Below are 18076 nucleotides of genomic sequence, written 5' to 3'. Positions count from 1 at the left end.
CATTCTATTTAAGTCTTTATTTAAATATTTAGTCGAAAACAGCATTATTTCTTGGTCTTTTTTCGACTTTTACTTTGGTCAAGAAAAGCATTTTGCATCTGTGACATTACTGTTATTGCATTGCATATGACAAGCATTTTTGTGTATAGATTGCCCGTCGGTATGCGGCAAGAACTGGCGCCCCGCAGTGATTTCGGAGTGTAGAAGTCACCAGATCGGCTCAGTTAAATTAAAGTACATGACACTTCATAACCTTGACTGAATACTACGCCTCTACAATCCCCCTCCCGCCCTGTACAGATTTCTTCACATCCGTCTCACCTCGGTCTCTAGACTCATGAGTCACTATATAGTTACCACTCTCTCTCGTCCGCAGCCCCTGCCAGACTGCGAGAGGATTTTATACGGGAGTGACCCTTACTGGGAGTGTTTCGTGCGCCACATGACCACTACATTCTACCATATCACCGGCAGCTGCAAGATGGCTCCCCAGACAGACCCCCTGGGTGTGGTGGATCACAGACTGAGGTAGGAGGAAGGATACAGAATGTAATATATTACGGATGATTGAGGTTGAAATACAGTTGAATATTTATATGAAAGGACCATTAAAGGGTGGGAAGGCGGGAGTAGAGATTGCTCGTTAAAAGCGAGAGATTGTGACCTGGATGGAAAATTTATGGAACGCTCTCATGATCTTGTTACAGCTAGTGACCGAGGCAGAAAGTAAAAGTATCAAACAACATAAACACCATTTCTTGCAACAACACGTATTTCGAAATATTCTTGCAGCAGCTCTTTCGTAGGCAGTGCAACGACAGCTGAGCGAGTGGAGTGTGGCATGTTGGAGGGACGGGGTGGAGTGTGACATTGGGTGGAAGGGCGGGGTGGAGTGTGGCATGTTGGAGGGGCGGATTGGAGTGTGGCATGGGGGAGGGACGGGGTGGAGAGTGGAATGGGGGAGGGGCGGGGTGGAATGTGGCATGGGAGAGTGGCTGGGTGGAGTGTGGCATGGGGGAGGGCCGGGTAGGAGAGTGGAATGGGGAGGGGCGGGGTGTAGTGTGGCATGGGGGAGGGGCGGGGTGTAGTGTGGCATGGGGAGGGCAGGGGTGTGGTGTGGCATGGGGAGGGCAGGGGTGGAGTGTGGCATGGTGGAGTGGCGGGGTGGATTGAGGCATGGGGGAGGGGCGGGGTGGAGTGTGGCATGGGGGAGTGGCGGGGTTGAGTGTGGCATGGGGGAGGGGCGGGGTGGAGTGTGGCATGAGGGAGTGGCGGGGTGGAGTGTGGCATGGGGGAAGGGCGGGATGGAGTGTGGCCTGGGGAGGGCGGGGTGGAGTGTGGCATGGGAGAGGGGCAGGGGTGGGTGTGGCATGTGGGAGGGGCAGGGGTGGAGTGTGGCATGAGGGAGAGGGGTGGAGTGTGGCATGGGGAGAGGCAGGGGTGGAGTGGCATGAGGGGTGGCGGGGTGGAGTGTGACATGGGGGAGGGGCGGGGTGGAGTGTGGCATGGGGGAGGGGCGGGGTGGAGTGTGGCATGTGGGAGGGGCGGGGTGGAGAGTGGCATGTGGGAGTGGCGGGGTGGAGTGTGGCATGGGGAGGGCAGGGGTGGGTGTGGCATGGGGAGGGCAGGGTGGAGTGTGACATGGGGAGGGGCAGGGGTGGAGTGTGGCATGGGGAGGGCAGGGTGGAGTGTGGCATGGGGAGGGGCGGGGTGGAGTGTGACATGGGGAGGGGCAGGGTGGAGAGTGACAGGGGAGGGACAGGGTGGAGTGTGGCATAAGGGGTGGCAGGGTGGAGTGTGGCATGGGGAAGGGCAGGATGGAGTGTGGCCTGGGGAGGGGGGGGTGGAATGTGGCATGAGGGAATGGCGGGGTGGAGTGTGGCATGAGGGAGGGCGGGGTGGAGTGTGGCAGAGGGAGGGCGGGTGGAGTGTGGCATGGGGAGGGGCAGGGGTGGAGTGTGGCATGGGGGAGGGACGGGGTGGAGTGTGGTTTGGGGAGGGCAGGGGTGGAGTGTGGCATGGGGAGGACAGGGTGGAGTGTGGCATGTTGGAGTGACGAGGTGTAGAGTGGAATGGGGGAGGGGCTGGGTGGAGTGTGGCATGAGGGAGGGGGAGAGTGGAGTGTGGCATGGGGGAGGGCGGGGTGAGTGTGGCATGGGGAGGGGCGGGGTGGGTGTGGCATGGGGAGGGGCAGGGGTGGAGTGTGGCATGGGGAGGGGCGGGGTGGAGTTTGTCATCAGGGGGGGGGGCAGAAGTGACATGGGGAGGGGCAGGTGGAGTGTGGGAGGGGCCGGGGGGAGTGTGGCATGGGGGAGGGTGGGGTGGAGTGTGGCATAGGGGAGGGGCGGGGTGGAGTGTGGCATGGGGGAGGGGCAGTGTGGAGTGCGGCATAGAGGAGGGGCAGGGTGGAGTTTGGCATGGGGGATGGGCGGGATGGAGTGTGGCCTGGGGGAGGGGCGGGGTGCAGTGTGGCAGGGGGGAGGGGCGGGGTGGAGTGTGGCATGGGTAGGGGCGGATTGGCGTGTGGCATGGGGGAGGGGCGGGGTGGAGTGTGGCATGGGGGAGGGGCGGGGTGGAGTGTGGCATAGGAGAGTTGCGGGGTGGAGTGTGGCAAAGGAGAGGGGCGAAGTAGGGTGTAGACTGTGGAGTGTCGAGGCAGGTGACAGGCTGTGCTTAACCCCTAAGGGTAGTAGGACTGTGTGTGTGTGTGTGTGTGTGTGTGTGTGTGTGTGTGTGTGTGTGTGTCTAAACCGATTTTTTTTTTTTTTTGAGTAAGTTAAGACTTTTTTAATGTATAAGCACATCTCCCTTCCAAATCAATATTTACACCATATATATATATATATATATATATATATATATATATATATATATATATATATATATATATATATATATATATATATATATATATATATATATATATATATATATATATATATATATATGGTTACATAAAGAGCCAAATAAAAACAAAAGAATATATAAATGAATTAACAGAAATAAAGAAATTGGTGTTACGGAAATCTAATTTCAAGGGAATAATGATTATTTCGACATATTACTCATCTAAACATATTTAGCACTCCCCTCCAAGCTGGAGATATTTTTTTCATAACATTTACAATGCAGTAAGAGAAACATGAAAATCTGCCAACTAAATCGTTACCAAACAATTTCTTCACTAATATGTTTGTAAGGGTGTGTAATAACATGTATTAAAATGTTGAAATTCAACTCCCGTGGGAAACCCCGAAAAAAAAAAAACTACTCAAGTGAAGGTACCGATAACTGATTTTCGAAAAATCGAGTTTTTAAAATTTGGCATTAAGTAACTTGTGAGTGGTTAAATCAGTTTTTTTTTCATGATTCTGAGTTAATGGTTAGCATTTATATTTCACCAGAAACACTTCTTGGTGGAAAAAAGTCACATTTACTTTTACATTTACATTCAAAGTAGCATTTATTTCAAATACTTATATAATACTCAGAGCTAATTCTGATTCACAATGCCAGAAGCTTCAAGAGTCATTGTCTGTGTCTTCTCCAGACTCAACTCCATCATGACTGAATTTTGTTCATGTAATGCCTTTACAGATTCCACAGGCCGAGATGCACGTGACCCCATTCTTCTTGCAGATACACCGCCGGACGCTGCAATCTCCATGACAATTACAGCTCGTGAACTTCAGTAACTCCTCAGGAGCTACTGAAACAATGCAGTCACTCAGTTTGTCTCCGACAAACTAAGTGACTGCATTGTTTGTTTCCCCAACCTTCATAGAGACCAACTGATCGTTACTCGACATTTCACTTTCACTGGCTGTCATCACTGATAGATCCTTAAGTGCAGCAAAAACCGCAACCTCATCATTGATTTGGTCATCTGTTTCTTCCACAGTGGTGTCTGGGGTACCATCTCCACTTCTGCCATTAAGAAAGTAGTATTTGTAGTTTTGTGTCTCTGAGTAAGACTCAGTGTATCCCAGCCGGTGTATCTTGTTGATCATCCATTTTGACCCAAATCTATGATCAAGTTGTTTGCTAAGCCCCATTTGGTGTGGCAATACTCCTGACCGAGGTCGACAGGCCTTAATAAAGTTCTGCCCCCAAACAGATACTCTTTCGTCTGTCTTGACAATCGATCTCAAGAACATCTGAAGGCTCTCTGAAACAAGTGCCAGCTGACTATAGATGTCAGTCATACTGTGTGCAGTGGGGTATGACTTCAGATCTAAATCAATCATGCATGGCAATGTCATTGCATATGAACCTGAGTGCCGTCTTTATGATCTGAGTCTTCTCATCTCCATGTTCAAGATTAGCATGATGCTCTCGCAGAATGTTGTCAGTGCCATCTTTGAGACAAATCACATCTGCCCTTCTCTCCTGTGTTGCGAAATACAAGGTGTCATAGTATTTCTCTTGGAGTTTTATCTATAGCCAATATTTCGAATAAGAGAGGTTCTTATCTGGTGACAGATCAACTGCTGCAGCTTTTCGTGGACTTGGTCAAGCGTCATCACTCCATGCTCCAATTCTGAGTCAAACCATTCGCAGAATTCAATAAAAACTGCCTCTCGCTCCTCATCAATTTTCCTCTGTCCTCTCTTCCTTTTTCCTTCCTCTACAGTCTTGGAGTAATGGTCACTTCTCTCAAAAAGAAGTTTGCAGCGCAAATGGTACAGTGATTCTTCTGCTACCAAGTCGTTGATCCCTTCCAGGCGTCCAATGACTTTAGTGCCCCAGTCATCCCCGCGACTCTGTGCTGTCTTCAGCAAGTTTGCCTTCAGTTTATCTGCAGTCAAATTATCTGGCACTCTATACTTCTTTCTAGCTACTGCTGGATTATTTTTTTAGAGCTGAGTGGGTTGGTTGCATACATCCTTATACAGGAGCTGAACTGACCGTGAACATGAAGAAGTACGTCCGGTAGATGCATTCAACGCAGAGCAAATGCGTCTTCTCTTCACCTTTGTTGACCCTTTCTGCGCCTTTGATGCTTTAGCTGACTTATTGGTGATCTCAACAAACTTGTTGTACATATAATTTTGGGGGTACTTCAGTTTTCCTTCCTTTTGAACCTCCTTCATACGTTCCACAACTGTAGCATTTTTGACTGCTTCTGCATGTTTAAAAAAAAGTAGAGTAGCCCTTTGGAATTGCCTCTGTGAGCCTCTGAGTTGGCGAATCCGGGCCTTCACAGATAAAGCAATTGAGCACAGGTGGAGTAACATCTTCATCCATATTGCTAGACTCCAACGTCCTGCAAAGTAGAATATAGGGTATATCTAAAATTTATTTGTACTGTCAGTATTTTAGTGACATTAAAGACATTTATCAAGTACAGCAAATGTAAAAATCCTCTCAGAGTACTGTTAAGTAGCTAGTTTTCAATTTTTCGGAAATCGGTAATACAAACCCCGACTTCGAGCACTTTTTTTCTAGATTTCCCATTGGAATTGAGCTTCAACATTTTAATACAGGTTATTACTCACATCTAAAAACATATTGGTCTAGAAATTTTTGGGTAACGATTTAGTTGGCAGATTAGTGACATATCTGATAAAATGCCCTTACTAATGGCGTTTTGCCTCAACGATATATATTTGAAATGTGTTTGCCTTGCATGTATAACAGTTTGGTATATACATATCACGTATCCTCACAATTTTACCATCAGTACACTCAAACATGACGTGGAATTCATCTCCCAGAACACCAACATCACAGTTGTTACAGATCCGATTTCCAGTTATTAATTTAGTCACCATGTTTTAATTGTTTTCTCTTCTGTAGTTTTAAAATGTACCATTCCATGCCGTAATAGTTACTACATAAAGATTTTGTTACTAAATCATCATGCCAAACTGCAATCCATTGATCTTTCAGTCTCCTTCTACAGCTTTTTGTATCCAAGTTGTATTAGGAACATCTTGCAACAACCAAAACCCTCGCATACCACACTTCTTTTTGATAGAGGCAACAAGAGAGAAGTATAAATCCCAAGCCTATCCAATTGCAACAAGAAAGCGGGCTTTTTTTTATGTGCGTGTGGGCTTCTTTTATTTATTGTTGTCAATGAGCTGCTTCCTTTACTGTAAAAGTAATGTCTGTTTAGCTAATATTAGCTTAAATCACAAACACATCATTCTGTCTTTGTATGTATGTCAAGTGGAAATACCACAAGTTCACAAGTTGTGGGTGCGTGTGTGTGATGTGGTGTGTATGTGTGTGTGTGTGTGTTCTGACACCCCTCATGTGCCGGCAGGTTGCGAGGCGTGCGAGGTCTACGGGTGGTTGATGGCTCTGTCATGCCCCTCGTAATATCTGGTAACTCCCACGCCCCTACTATCATGATCGCCGAAAAGGGTAGTGACCTCATTAAGGAAGACTGGGGCAGGTAACCCCGACAACATCAAGCCTCGCTGACAAGCACGCAAGCCAATCCGCCCAGTGACAGATGGAAGAAATTTGTATACGCCTCAGTTTCTTCCTTCAAAACTGCTTTGTAATTTGCCCTTCAATTATTTATTGACATATTTGAAGATGAATTAAGTTGTTTTGATTGCGTTAGTGTATTCGAATATATTGAGTCCCACGAATTTTATCCATCTCTCTGTACTTTCATCTCCAGTTTCCTTTCAGGTCGATCTATCTTCACTGGTGTAAACAGTAACTCTTTTACCCCTAAACCGATCAACTGTTGTGTTTCGCAGGCTTTGATTCTATCTCCCTCTCTCCTTATGTTCTTCAATAATGATCTTTCTAAACGAACTATTCTATCTACTCAAGCCGATGACTATTCTGCATTACTCAACATTTACTTTAACAAGTCCCTCTCAACAGATAGTATACGGCTCACTGATGGACTCTACAAAACGCTTATTCTCTCACCTTGCTGCCATTTCTGAATGGGGCAGGAAGAAGAAGGTGTCCAATACCTCAGAAACGTTATTTCCCTCCTAATAACTCGACACCACCTTTTAGACATATATCAATATTCTTCGAAAACACATTTTCTTCTTTTTCTACATAAGACATTCTTGGCCTGTTGATGACTCAGAAGTTCAACTGAAAACTTTATATTTCATCTCGTCACTATCCCATATCTCATCTCGTCAGTAAGATGGGTGGTACATACGTATTCTTTTAATTATATTGTTTAATTATCGTTTGCCGCGCTACTAGCGAGTAAGACAATTATTCTTCGTAGTGCTCCGTCCATCTGTTACCATGGGCAGGATCAAAGGACACAGGGTCTACCGGAGAGCGCGTCAAATTTTGAATCAACTGGCGCATGAGGTCATCAGGCGAAGGGTTGGTGGGTTCAGCCAAGATCTAAAGAAAGGGAAGTCAACTCAAGGTCGGCTCAAAACTCGTCCCATTCCGCTCATCTTCTCGAGGCTCCTCCCTCTGACCAAGTGACGTAGCACAGGGTATAAAAAAGAAGTTGACCGAGCAGGCAACCCCTCCAGTCACATTCACACCGAAACAAGTGAAGGGACCAGGCCTCTCTCTCTCTCTCTCTCTCTCTCTCTCTCTCTCTCTCTCTCTCTCTCTCTCTCTCTCTCTCTCTCTCTCTCTCTCTCTCTCTCTCTCTCTCTCTCTCTCTCTCTCTCTCTCTCTCTCTCTCTCTCTCTCTCTCTCTCTCTCTCTCTCTCTCTCTCTCTCTCTCTCTCTCTCTCTCTCTCTCTCTCTCTCTGTGCCCCGGTATACTTGTGTGTGTGTGTGTGTGTGTGTGTGTGTGTATGTGTGTGTGTGTGTGTGTGTGTGTGTGTGTGTTGGTATACTTGTGTGTTTGCATACTTGTTTGTATGTATGTGTGTGTATACCTGTGTATGTGTGTGTGGCGGAGAGGGTGGGCTGGTGGGCGGGTGGGCAGGTCTCCTTCCTCACTTTAGGAGCCGATTAGTGAATGACTCTGTCCACATTTGCACTTGGGTGTGACTTAATTAGCTAGGAGTGGTTATCAGTCAGGTGGGCGGATGCTGACCTTGACTAAAGATCATCCCTCAGGTGGATGGGGCAAGTGTGGTGGGGCTTTGCTACATATAGACAGATTATATATATAGATGGATAAATGAACAAATACAGATAGATGGATAGATAGATACATAAATATAGGTATATAGTATGTAATAGCTTGTGTAATGACCTTTACGCATAACTTGTGTTCAGGATATAATGGATAAGCTCTTATATGCTTTCATAACTAATGTTTCTTTCCGTTTCACAGTTTTGCATATTAATTGATTCTGGTATGGATTAATTACTGAATGTGGTAGTTTTATTTACCCTGAAGTAGAAAGGGGAAAATGTTATGTAACTGCAAAGACTGCTGAATTATGTCAATAAAATACATCTAATGTGACTTAATATTGTTCATCTTCTTCTTCTTCCCAGCTTTTCCCTAATCGGGGTCGCCGTTGTGAATGAGCCTTCTCCACGTATTTCTGTTGTTGGCCATCTCTGGGTTTAAATTCTTCTCCCTTAGATCTCCGTTTATGCTATCAATCCACCTTCGTTTGGGCCTTCCTCTTCTTCTATTTCCCTGCACTTCCATTTCCATGACTTCCCTTCCTACATGATCTTCCCCAACTCTTCTTCTCAAGTGTCCATACCACCTCAATCTTGACTCCTGGATCTTCTTGGAGATTTCAATTACTTTCACTGTTCCTCTTATATATTCATTCCTAATTCGATCTCTTCTGGTGACTCCTACCATCCATCTCAACATCTTCATTTCCGCCACATCCATCTTCTTTTCTTCGTTCTTCTTCAGAGGTGCTGCTTCAAGCCCATACGCCATTGCAGGTCTGACCACTGCTTTGTGAACTTTACCTTTCACTCTTACTGGTACCCTCCTATCACATATCACACCAGAAACTTTCCGCCAGTTATTCCAACCACATTGGATCCGGAAATTCACTTCTTTTTCCATCTCCACTGTCTCGTCTACCATTGATCCCAAGTACTTAAATGTTTTCTCTCTCTTCAACATTTCACCATTTAGTCTAATTGTGGCCTGTTGGTCGCCACTTGTATCTGTTGTGAAGTATTCCGTTTTGGACCTACTAATCTTCATTCCTCTGCTTTCCAAAGCAACTCTCCATTCTTCTAGTTTTCTTTCCAGCTGTCTTCTCTCCTCTGTCACCAAGACGATGTCATCAGCATATAATACACACCAGGGTGGTTCCTCTCTGACATTTTCTGTACTGACATCGAACACTATATTGAAAAGTAATGGACTTAGTGCCGATCCTTGGTGTAAGCCGACTTTCACATGGAAACTGTCAGTTGTACCAACCGTACTCCGAACTCTAGTTGTAACATTCTTGTAGCATTCTTGGACAATTCTGACATACTTTTCTGGCACTCCTCTTTCTCTTAGGCTTCTCCATACTTCTTGCCGTGGGACCCTATCGTATGCTTTCTCCAAGTCAATAAAAACCATATGTAGTACTTTCTGCTTTTCCCGATGTTTTTCCATATTCTGTCGAAGTGAGAAAATTCCGTCAACCGTTCCAAGTCCCTTCATAAATCCTAGTTGTTGCCTACCGATATGTACCACCTGTCTCAATCTATCATCCAACACCCTTTCGAATAGTTTAAGGGTGTGAGACATTAGTTTATCCTCGATAGTTCTCACAGCCCTGGATGTCTTCCTTCTCTTTAAAGATCGGTATCAGTGTGCTTTCTCTCCACTTTTCTGGTATAACTTCCTTCTCCATTATTCCTCTGATCAGCTGGTGCAACATGTCAACTCCTTCTCTTCCTAAGGCTTTCCATACTTCTACTGGTATTCCGTCGGGCCCTATTGACTTGCCATTTTTCATTTTCTTCAGTGCTCTTTCTACCTCTTGTCTTGTCACCTCCCCTACTAATTGGTCGTTCGGTTCTCCATCATCTCTAATAAGTCTCTCATTTTCTTCATTTAGCAGCTTCTCAAAGTAGTCCTTCCACCTTATTATGATATCTCTTTCCTTTCGTATCACAACCCCTCTTTCATCCTTGATCTGTCTAATATGTGTAATGTCTTTTGTGCTTTTGTTTCTCGTCTTGGCCAACTTGAATACTTTTTGTTGTCCTTCCTTGGTATCCAACTCTTTATACAGGTTGTCATACGCTTCTGACTTTGCAATTGCTACCGTTCTTTTTGCTTCCTTGCTGCACTGTTTGTAATGCTCTTTATCACCGTCCAACTTTGTTACTTCCCATCTTTTCTTCGCAATCTTCTTTGCTTGAACTTTCTGCCGTACCTCTTCATTAAACCACCATGTTTCTTTATTTTCCCATATCTTGCCACTACTTTCACCGAGGATTTCTTTTCCAGCTCTCAAGATGTTTTCACTCATTCTGTTCCACCATCCATTTACATCTTCCATTTCCATGTCCATATCTCTTAGCACTCTTTCTTTGAAAGCCTGCTTATGATCTTGATTTTTCAGTTTGAACCATTTAATCCTTTTCTCCATTTTGACCTTCCTTTTCTGCCTGCGTTTAACAGCTATCGCTAGGTCTATGACTAGTAAACGGTGTTGTGCAGTCACGTGGTCGCCAGTATAACCTTACAATTTCTTATCTCCTTGATATCTTTCCTGCGATAGAGTAAGAAATCTATTTGACTCGCTCTATCTCCACTACGGTACGTAATTAGATGTTCATTTTTCTTGCGGAATATAGTATTTCCTATCACCAAGTCGAATGACAGGGCTAAGTCTATAATTTTCTCTCCATCCTCATTCCCATCACCATAAGCATTTCCACCGTGAATCCGACTGATTGCATCGTTTCCATTTCCAATGTGTCCATTCATGTCTCCTCCAACTATGCACCTTTCACTTTCGTCTACCTTTTCCAATTCCTCCTGCAAAGCTGTCCAAAACTGTTGCTTTTCCTCCTCTGAATTTCTTGTTTGTGGTGCGTACACACTAAAGATATTCACTGGGAAATCATCAAATGACAGTCGCACCCACATTATGCGGTCATTTTTCCTATTCACTTCTGTCACCAGGTCTTTCAAATCCTTGGATAAAATTATTCCTATTCCATTTCTCTTTTCATTATTAGCCCCTCCATAGATGAGTTTAAATCCCTCACCTAGTTCTTTGGCTTTATTTCCTGTCCATCTCGTTTCCTGCACGCATAACACATCCACTTTTCTTTCCTTCATTAGGTCTGCGATGGCACGACCTCTTCCAGTCATCGATCCAACATTTATTGTTCCAAACCTCACTTTTTGAGCTTGCTTCTTTGGCCCCATCCGCTCTTGATGCGGTAGCCCTCGCTGCGCCACAGAGTTAGGGCGATGTATCTGTGGGTCACTTACGGGTGACATCCTAGCATTTGTCTCATTTTCGGTAAGGCTCATATCATATCAGGTTTTGGCAGGAGTTTTATGGGTGGATGCCCTTCCTAACCCCAACCCTCCCCATTTTTCCGGGCTTGGGACCGGCACCGAGTTGCACTGGCTTGTGCCCCCGGTGGCTGGGTTCGACTTAATATTGTTCATGTTCAGTCTTATATTAAAATTACCGCAAGTCTCTCTTCTACTTTTTTTTTTTTTTTTTACAACAAAGGAGGCAGCTCAAGGGCACACAGAAAAAGAAAACAATAATAAAAAAAAAGTCCGCTACTCGCTGCTCCTAAAAAAGAAACAAAGGAGGTGGCCGAAAGGAAGATCAAATACAGGAGGAGAGGTGTCCTGATACCCTCCTCTTGAAAGAGTTCAAGTCGTAGGCAGGAGGAAATACAGATGAAGGAAGATTGTTCCAGAGTTTACCAGCGTGAGGGATGAAAGAGTGAAGATGCTGGTTAACTCTTGCATAAGGGATTTGGACAGTATAGGGATGAGCATGAGTAGAAAGTCGAGTGCAGCGGGGCCACGGGAGGGGGGGAGGCATGCAGTTAGCAAGTTCAGAAGAGCAGTCAGCGATATCGATAGAAGAAAGAGAGGCAACATTGCGGCGGAATTTAAGAGGTAGAAGACTATCAGTATGAGGAGGAGAGCTGATGAGACGAAGAGCCTTAGCCTCCACTCTGTCCAGAAGAGCTGTGTGAGTGGAGCCCCCCCACACATGAGATGCATACTCCATACGAGGGCGCAAAAGGCCCCTGTATATGGACAGCAACTGTGCAGGGGAGAAGAACTGGCGGAGACGGTACAGAACGCCCAGCCTCGAGGAAGCTGATTTAGTAAGAGATGAGATATGAAGTTTCCAGTTGAGATTTTGAGTTAAGGATAGACCGAGGATGTTTAGTGTTGAGGAAGGTGATAGCTGGGTGTTGTCAAAGAATAGGGGATACTTGTTTGGAAGATTGTGTCGAGTGGATAGGTGGAGAAACTGTGTTTTTGAGGCGTTGAAGGACACCAGGTTCTTCTTGGCCCAATCGGAAATAATAGTAAGGTCTGAAGCTAAGCGTTCTGCAGCCTTCAGCCTTGAGTCGTTAATTAAGTTCCTGAAGGGTGGGTCTTCTATTAAAAGAACTTGAGTAATGCAGAGTGGAATCATCGGCGTAGGAATGGATAGGACAGTTCGTTTTGGAAAGAAGATCATCAATGAACAACAGAAAAAGAGTGGGAGATAGGACAGAACCCTGTGGGACACCACTGTTAATAGATTTAGGGGAAGAACAGTGACCGTCTACCACGGCAGAAATAGAACGGTCAGAAAGGAAACTGGAGATAAAGGTACAGAGAGAAGGATAGAAACCGTAGGAGGGTAGTTTAGAAAGCAAAGATTTGTGCCAGACCCTATCAAAAGCTTTTGATATGTCCAGCGCAATAGCAAAAGTTTCACCGAAACGGCTAAGAGAGGATGACCAAGAGTCAGTTAAGAAGGCTAGGAGATCATCAGTAGAACGCCCCTTGCGGAACCCATACTGGCGATCAGATAGAAGGTCAGAAGTGGAAAGGTGCTTTTGAATCTTCCGGTTAAGGATTGATTCAAAAGCTTTAGATAGACAAGAAAGTAAAGCTATAGGACGGTAGTTTGAGGGATTGGAGCGGTCACCCTTCTTAGGTACAGGCTGTATGAAGGCATACTTCCAGCAAGAAGGAAAGGTAGATGTTGACAGGCAGAGGCGAAAGAGTTTGACCAGGCAGGGTGACAGCACGGAGGCACAGTTTTTAAGGACAATAGAAGGCACTCCATCAGGTCCATAAGCCTTCTGAGGATTGAGGCCAGAGAGGGCATATAAAACATCATTTTGAAGAATCTTTATAACAGGCATAAAGGAGTCAGAGGGGGGATGAGTAGGAGGAATATGCCCAGAATCGTCCAGAGTGGAATTTTTAGAAAAAGTCTGAGAGAAGAGTTCAGCCTTAGAGATAGATGAGACGGCAGTGTTGCCGTCAGGACTGAGGAGTGGAGGGAAAGATGAAGAAGTGAAGTTGGAGGAGATGTTTTTGGCTAGATGCCAGAAGTCACGGGAAGAGTTAGAGAAAGCAAGGTTTTGACATTTTCTATTAATGAAATAATTTTTGGTTAGTCGGAGAATAGATTTGGCACGATTTCGGGCAGAAATGTAAAGTTCATAATTAGCATTAGTTTGAAGGCTCTGGTACCTTTTGTGAGCTACCTCTCTATCATTGACAGCACGAGAACAAGCGTGATTAAACCAAGGCTTTTTAGCGTGAGGAGTAGAGAAAGAACGAGGAATGTATGCCTCCATTCCAGAGACAATCACCTCTGTGATGCGCTGAGCACACACAGAGGGGTCTCTATCCTGGAAGCAATAATCATTCCACGGGAAATCGGAAGAGTACATCCTCAGGTCGTCCCACCGAGCTGAAGCAAAATGCCAGAAGCATCGCCTCTTCGGTGGGTCCAGAGGGTGTACAGGAGCGATAGGACAGGATGCAGAAATAAGATTGTGATCGGAGGAGCCCAACGGAGAGAACAGTTTGACAGAATAAGCAGAAGGGTTAGAGGTAAGGAAGAGGTCTAGAATGTTGGGCCGATCTCCAAGACGGTCGGGAATACGTGTAGGGTGCTGGACCAACTGCTCTAGGTCGTTGAGGATAGCAAAGTTGTAGGCTTGTTCACCAGGATGGTCAGTGAAAGAGGATGAAAGCCAGAGCTGGTGGTGAACATTGAAATCTCCTAGGATGGAGATTTCAGCGAAGGGAGAGTGGGTCAAGATGTGCTCCACTTTAGAATTCAAATAGTCAAAGAATTTTACATAGTTGGTAGAGTTAGGTGAGAGATAAACAGCACATATGTATTTAGTAATAGAATGACAATGAAGTCTTAGCCAGATTGTGGAAAATTCAGAAGAGTCAAGGTCGTGGGCACGAGAGCAAGTGATGTCGTTGCGCACGTAGGCGCAACATCCAGCTTTGGATTGAAATTTAGGATAGAGATAGTAGGAGGGAACAGATTAGAGATTGCTGTCAGTAGCCTCAGCAACCTGTGTTTCGGTAAGGAAGAGAAGGTGAGGTTTAGAGGAGGAGAGATGATGTTCCACAGAATGAAAATTAGAGCGAAGACCGCGAATGTTGCAGAAATTGAGAAGAAAGAGGTTCGAGGAATTATCAAGACACCTCTCGGGTCGGCAGCCAGAAGGGGAGTCCTCCCTGGGGGAATTTGTGGTCCCCCCTCCCAGGCGGGGACTCCGAGGCTTGGTGTATGTGCGCCATTTTGAAATTTTAATTTTGGGAAAAGGTGTATATGTTGTGTGAATGTAGTGTGGTGTGGATAAAGAGAGGATCTGTCTTTAGAGAGCATGCTGAACTACTCTCCGGTGTTTGTGAGACAATAGGGAAACGGTTAGTGAGGACATGGGAAGGGTCTTTGGAGGGCTTCAGCTCCCTTCTCACCTCCCATATATACCTCACCGGGAGTGGCTTGCGCCCGTTCGGTAGGTGTCTTCCTACCTACTCCAGCCACTGGGACACAATTCCTCATGTTGATGTCCTGCCGTGTTATACGTGGACCAATTATTGTCATAAGATGATTAAACCTATCCTGTGACCTCCTGAAGTAGTAAAAAGATTATCGTGTTCTTTTAGCTGTGTAAATAATGTGTGGAATGCTACACGCAGTAGTCTGTTGCTAAGTATATATGGGATGAACCCATGGCAGTACTTTCTTCAGCGCTTTTTGCCAAGAGAGCACAGACAGCTGCTGCCTCTACGAGATCCATAACGCCACGTATTGACCTCATTAGTGGCAGCCACCGAATGGCTCGTGTGCATGGTGCACCTACCCACCATTTTTCGTGGCCACCATTTTTTGTGGTGGCCACTTTTTGTGGCGGCCACTGACCACTAAAAGTGTCTCGTGTGAACCCAGCCTTATTAAAGTTTAAGCCCTCCCATTGTGGCCAAAAAGGTATTTAGCGTGTTTTGTATTTTTATACTGTGTCTAGAATATGCATATATAGACAGTCAAGCGAATTATAGTGTGTATAAGCAAGAAACATTACCTAAAGATGTGTGTACGTAATTTCTTTGTGTGTTAAATTCACTACAGAAACCTAGCAGATACGATATTTGTCAATCAAAGACAAAGACAATGAAAGCCTGTTTAGATTCTGTTTGAGTTACCGCTCGACGTAAATACTTTCGATTTTATTTGCGTTATCGTTCGACGTGAATACTTTCGTTTTCTATTTCATCTCTCCTCGCTCCACATGCTGATGTCATTTTTTGCGCGCCGGTTGACCCACTGTCCTTTGATCCTGACCATGGGTGCCCCCTCTTACACCTCGGTCTGCTGCTTACTATATGAATGATGGTGGCCACAAGTTGATCTTATGACTGACAACCAGTAATTAGATTTTGGATAAGGGTCCTTGTTAAGACTGTTCAGCCTTGGCGGACGTTTGTGGTATCCGAACGCTCTTTTCATATCAGTACTCTTTCGCCTCTGCCTATCACCATCTACCTTTCCTTTCTGTTGGAAATACGCCTTCATATAGCCTGTGCCTAAGAAGGGTGACCGCTCCGGGTTCTGCCAAGGCGGCGGGTTGGTGCCATTTGGATGTCCAGGGCTATTGCATTAAACTGCAGGTTGGCAGATGATTGCAAAGTTAATAGATGGAAATTTGTCGACGCCTGGGACAGTTTCTTTGGCAAGAACCACCTATACCAGAGGGACGGGGTTCACCTTTCATGGGGAGGGGAGGGGATGCAGATCTTGTCTGATGCCCTTGAACGTAGATTGGGGGCCCTGCATGTTTTTTTAGGGTAAGTAAGAAGGGGCCTAAGATGGCAATACCAAGTGGGAGCACTAAATGTAGTAATAATAATAGCGGCTGCAGGGTAAGGCAAGGGGTAGGTCTAAATGTGTACTATACAAACAGTAGAAGTATTAGGAATACGATAGATTTATTGAGGGGAAAGGCGTGCGTAGAGAAATTTGATAAGATAGCTATCACAGAGTCATGGATAAACATTGCAGACAGACACTTTCTCCCAGAATTAGAGATTGAAGGGTATAAGTTATTCCACCAAGATCGAATAGGCAGGAAGGGGGGTGGGGTCGCACTCTTCGTCAGGGACAATCTTAAGTGTGTCATTAACAACTCAATCAAGGAGGATAGCAATACAGAATCCCTCTGGGTAGAAACAATGGGTAGGAAGGAGAAGCTTGTCATCGGAGTACTTTACAGACCGCCCAACCTTACCAGGGACAGTAGCCAACCCCTTTTACAAGAAATTAGTAGGGCGTCAAGATATAGGAACGTGTGTATAATTGGGGATTTCAATTATAGGAACATAGAGTGGGATACTTTATCCGGAGACCAAGAGGCACAGGATTTGTTAGATGTGATACAGGATAGTTTCCTTAAGCAGTTAATTAGAACACCAACGAGGGAAGAAAATATTTTGGATTTGTTGTTAACTAATAGAGGACATAATAAGCAACATTGAGGTTGGGGATTAATTAGATAACAGTGATCATAAGGAAATTAGATTTAATATTAAATGGGAGGATAGAGTAGGCAATAACAACACATTAATACCTGACTTCAGGAAGGCAGACTACGAGGGGTTAAGAGAGCAGCTGCAGAGGCTTAGGGGAGTGAGATCAGAAGTAGGTCAGGACCCAGAGGAGGGAGGGGCGGTAATCTCTGGTGAGGTCACTAGTCAGGTCAGTACCTTGGAGGGTGAGTACAATAGTCTGGTCAGGGAGATTAAATTAGGACAGAAACAGTTTATACCTCACAGGGAAGTCAGGTCAACAGGTAATTACCCGCGATGGATGACAGACAGGCTAAAAACTGAAATAGGAAGGAAAAGAGGACTATATATTAGAATTAAAAGTGGGGAAACCCACCTAAGAGATAGTTACAACGATTTAGCTAGAGCAGGAAAGAAAAACACACGTATGGCAAAACGTAATTATGAGATTAGAATTGCCAGGGAAGCAAAGACCAATCCAAAGGGCTCCTTTCAGCTTTATAAGACCAAGGTTAGGGATAAGATAGGGCCGCTTAAGTCAGGAGAATCACTGATTGATAGTGATGAGGAAATGAGCGAGGCGTTAAATAGATATTTCTTAACTGTATTTACCAAAGAAAGATTAGATGATATACCTTAGGGAGAACAGATCTACAGGGGAGAAGAGGTAGAAGAATTAACCGACATCAACATAAGTAGAGAGCTCGTAATTAGACAGATAGATAGACTTAAAGTCACTAAGGCGCCAGGGCCAGATGAACTTTTCCCCAGGGTAATAAAGGAATGTGAAACTGAAAAAAGTGGGCAGTTAACAGAAGTATTTAGGAAGTCACTAGACACAGGGTGGTGCCTGTTTCATGGAGGCAGGCACACGTTATTCCAATATTTAAGAAAGGAGACAAATCTTCTATGGCGAATTATAGGCCGATTAGTTTGACGTCAGTTAGGTATAGGTAAAATGATTGAGTCAATAATAGCTGATAGTATTAGGGATCATATAGACAGACATAATTTAATTCACGACTCACAGCATGGGTTTACTAAAGGAAAGTCGTGCCTCACTAATCTTATATCCTTTTACAAGAGAGTATACGAGGCAGCTGACAATGATGAGAGCTATGATGTGGTTTATCTTGATTTTAGTAAGGCCTTCGATAAGGTACC

The 18076-nt window shown here is 44.9% G+C and overlaps 1 protein-coding gene across 1 annotated transcript in view; it reads left to right on the top strand.

Moving 5' to 3' along the window:
- Positions 1 to 8374, top strand: part of LOC127000172 (glucose dehydrogenase [FAD, quinone]-like) — a 49352-nt gene extending 40978 nt beyond the window's left edge. Inside the window, exons 12-13 of the mRNA XM_050863563.1 lie at positions 377 to 528; positions 6272 to 8374. Coding sequence (XP_050719520.1) covers positions 377 to 528; positions 6272 to 6407 — 288 coding nt within the window. The 3' untranslated portion in view covers positions 6408 to 8374. The remainder of the gene's footprint in view (positions 1 to 376; positions 529 to 6271) is intronic.
- The last annotated feature ends 9702 nt before the right edge of the window (positions 8375 to 18076 follow it).

Source organism: Eriocheir sinensis, chromosome 18, assembly GCF_024679095.1.
Source record: "Eriocheir sinensis breed Jianghai 21 chromosome 18, ASM2467909v1, whole genome shotgun sequence".
NCBI lineage: Eukaryota > Metazoa > Arthropoda > Malacostraca > Decapoda > Varunidae > Eriocheir > Eriocheir sinensis.
This window is presented reverse-complemented; position numbering and strand designations above follow the sequence as displayed.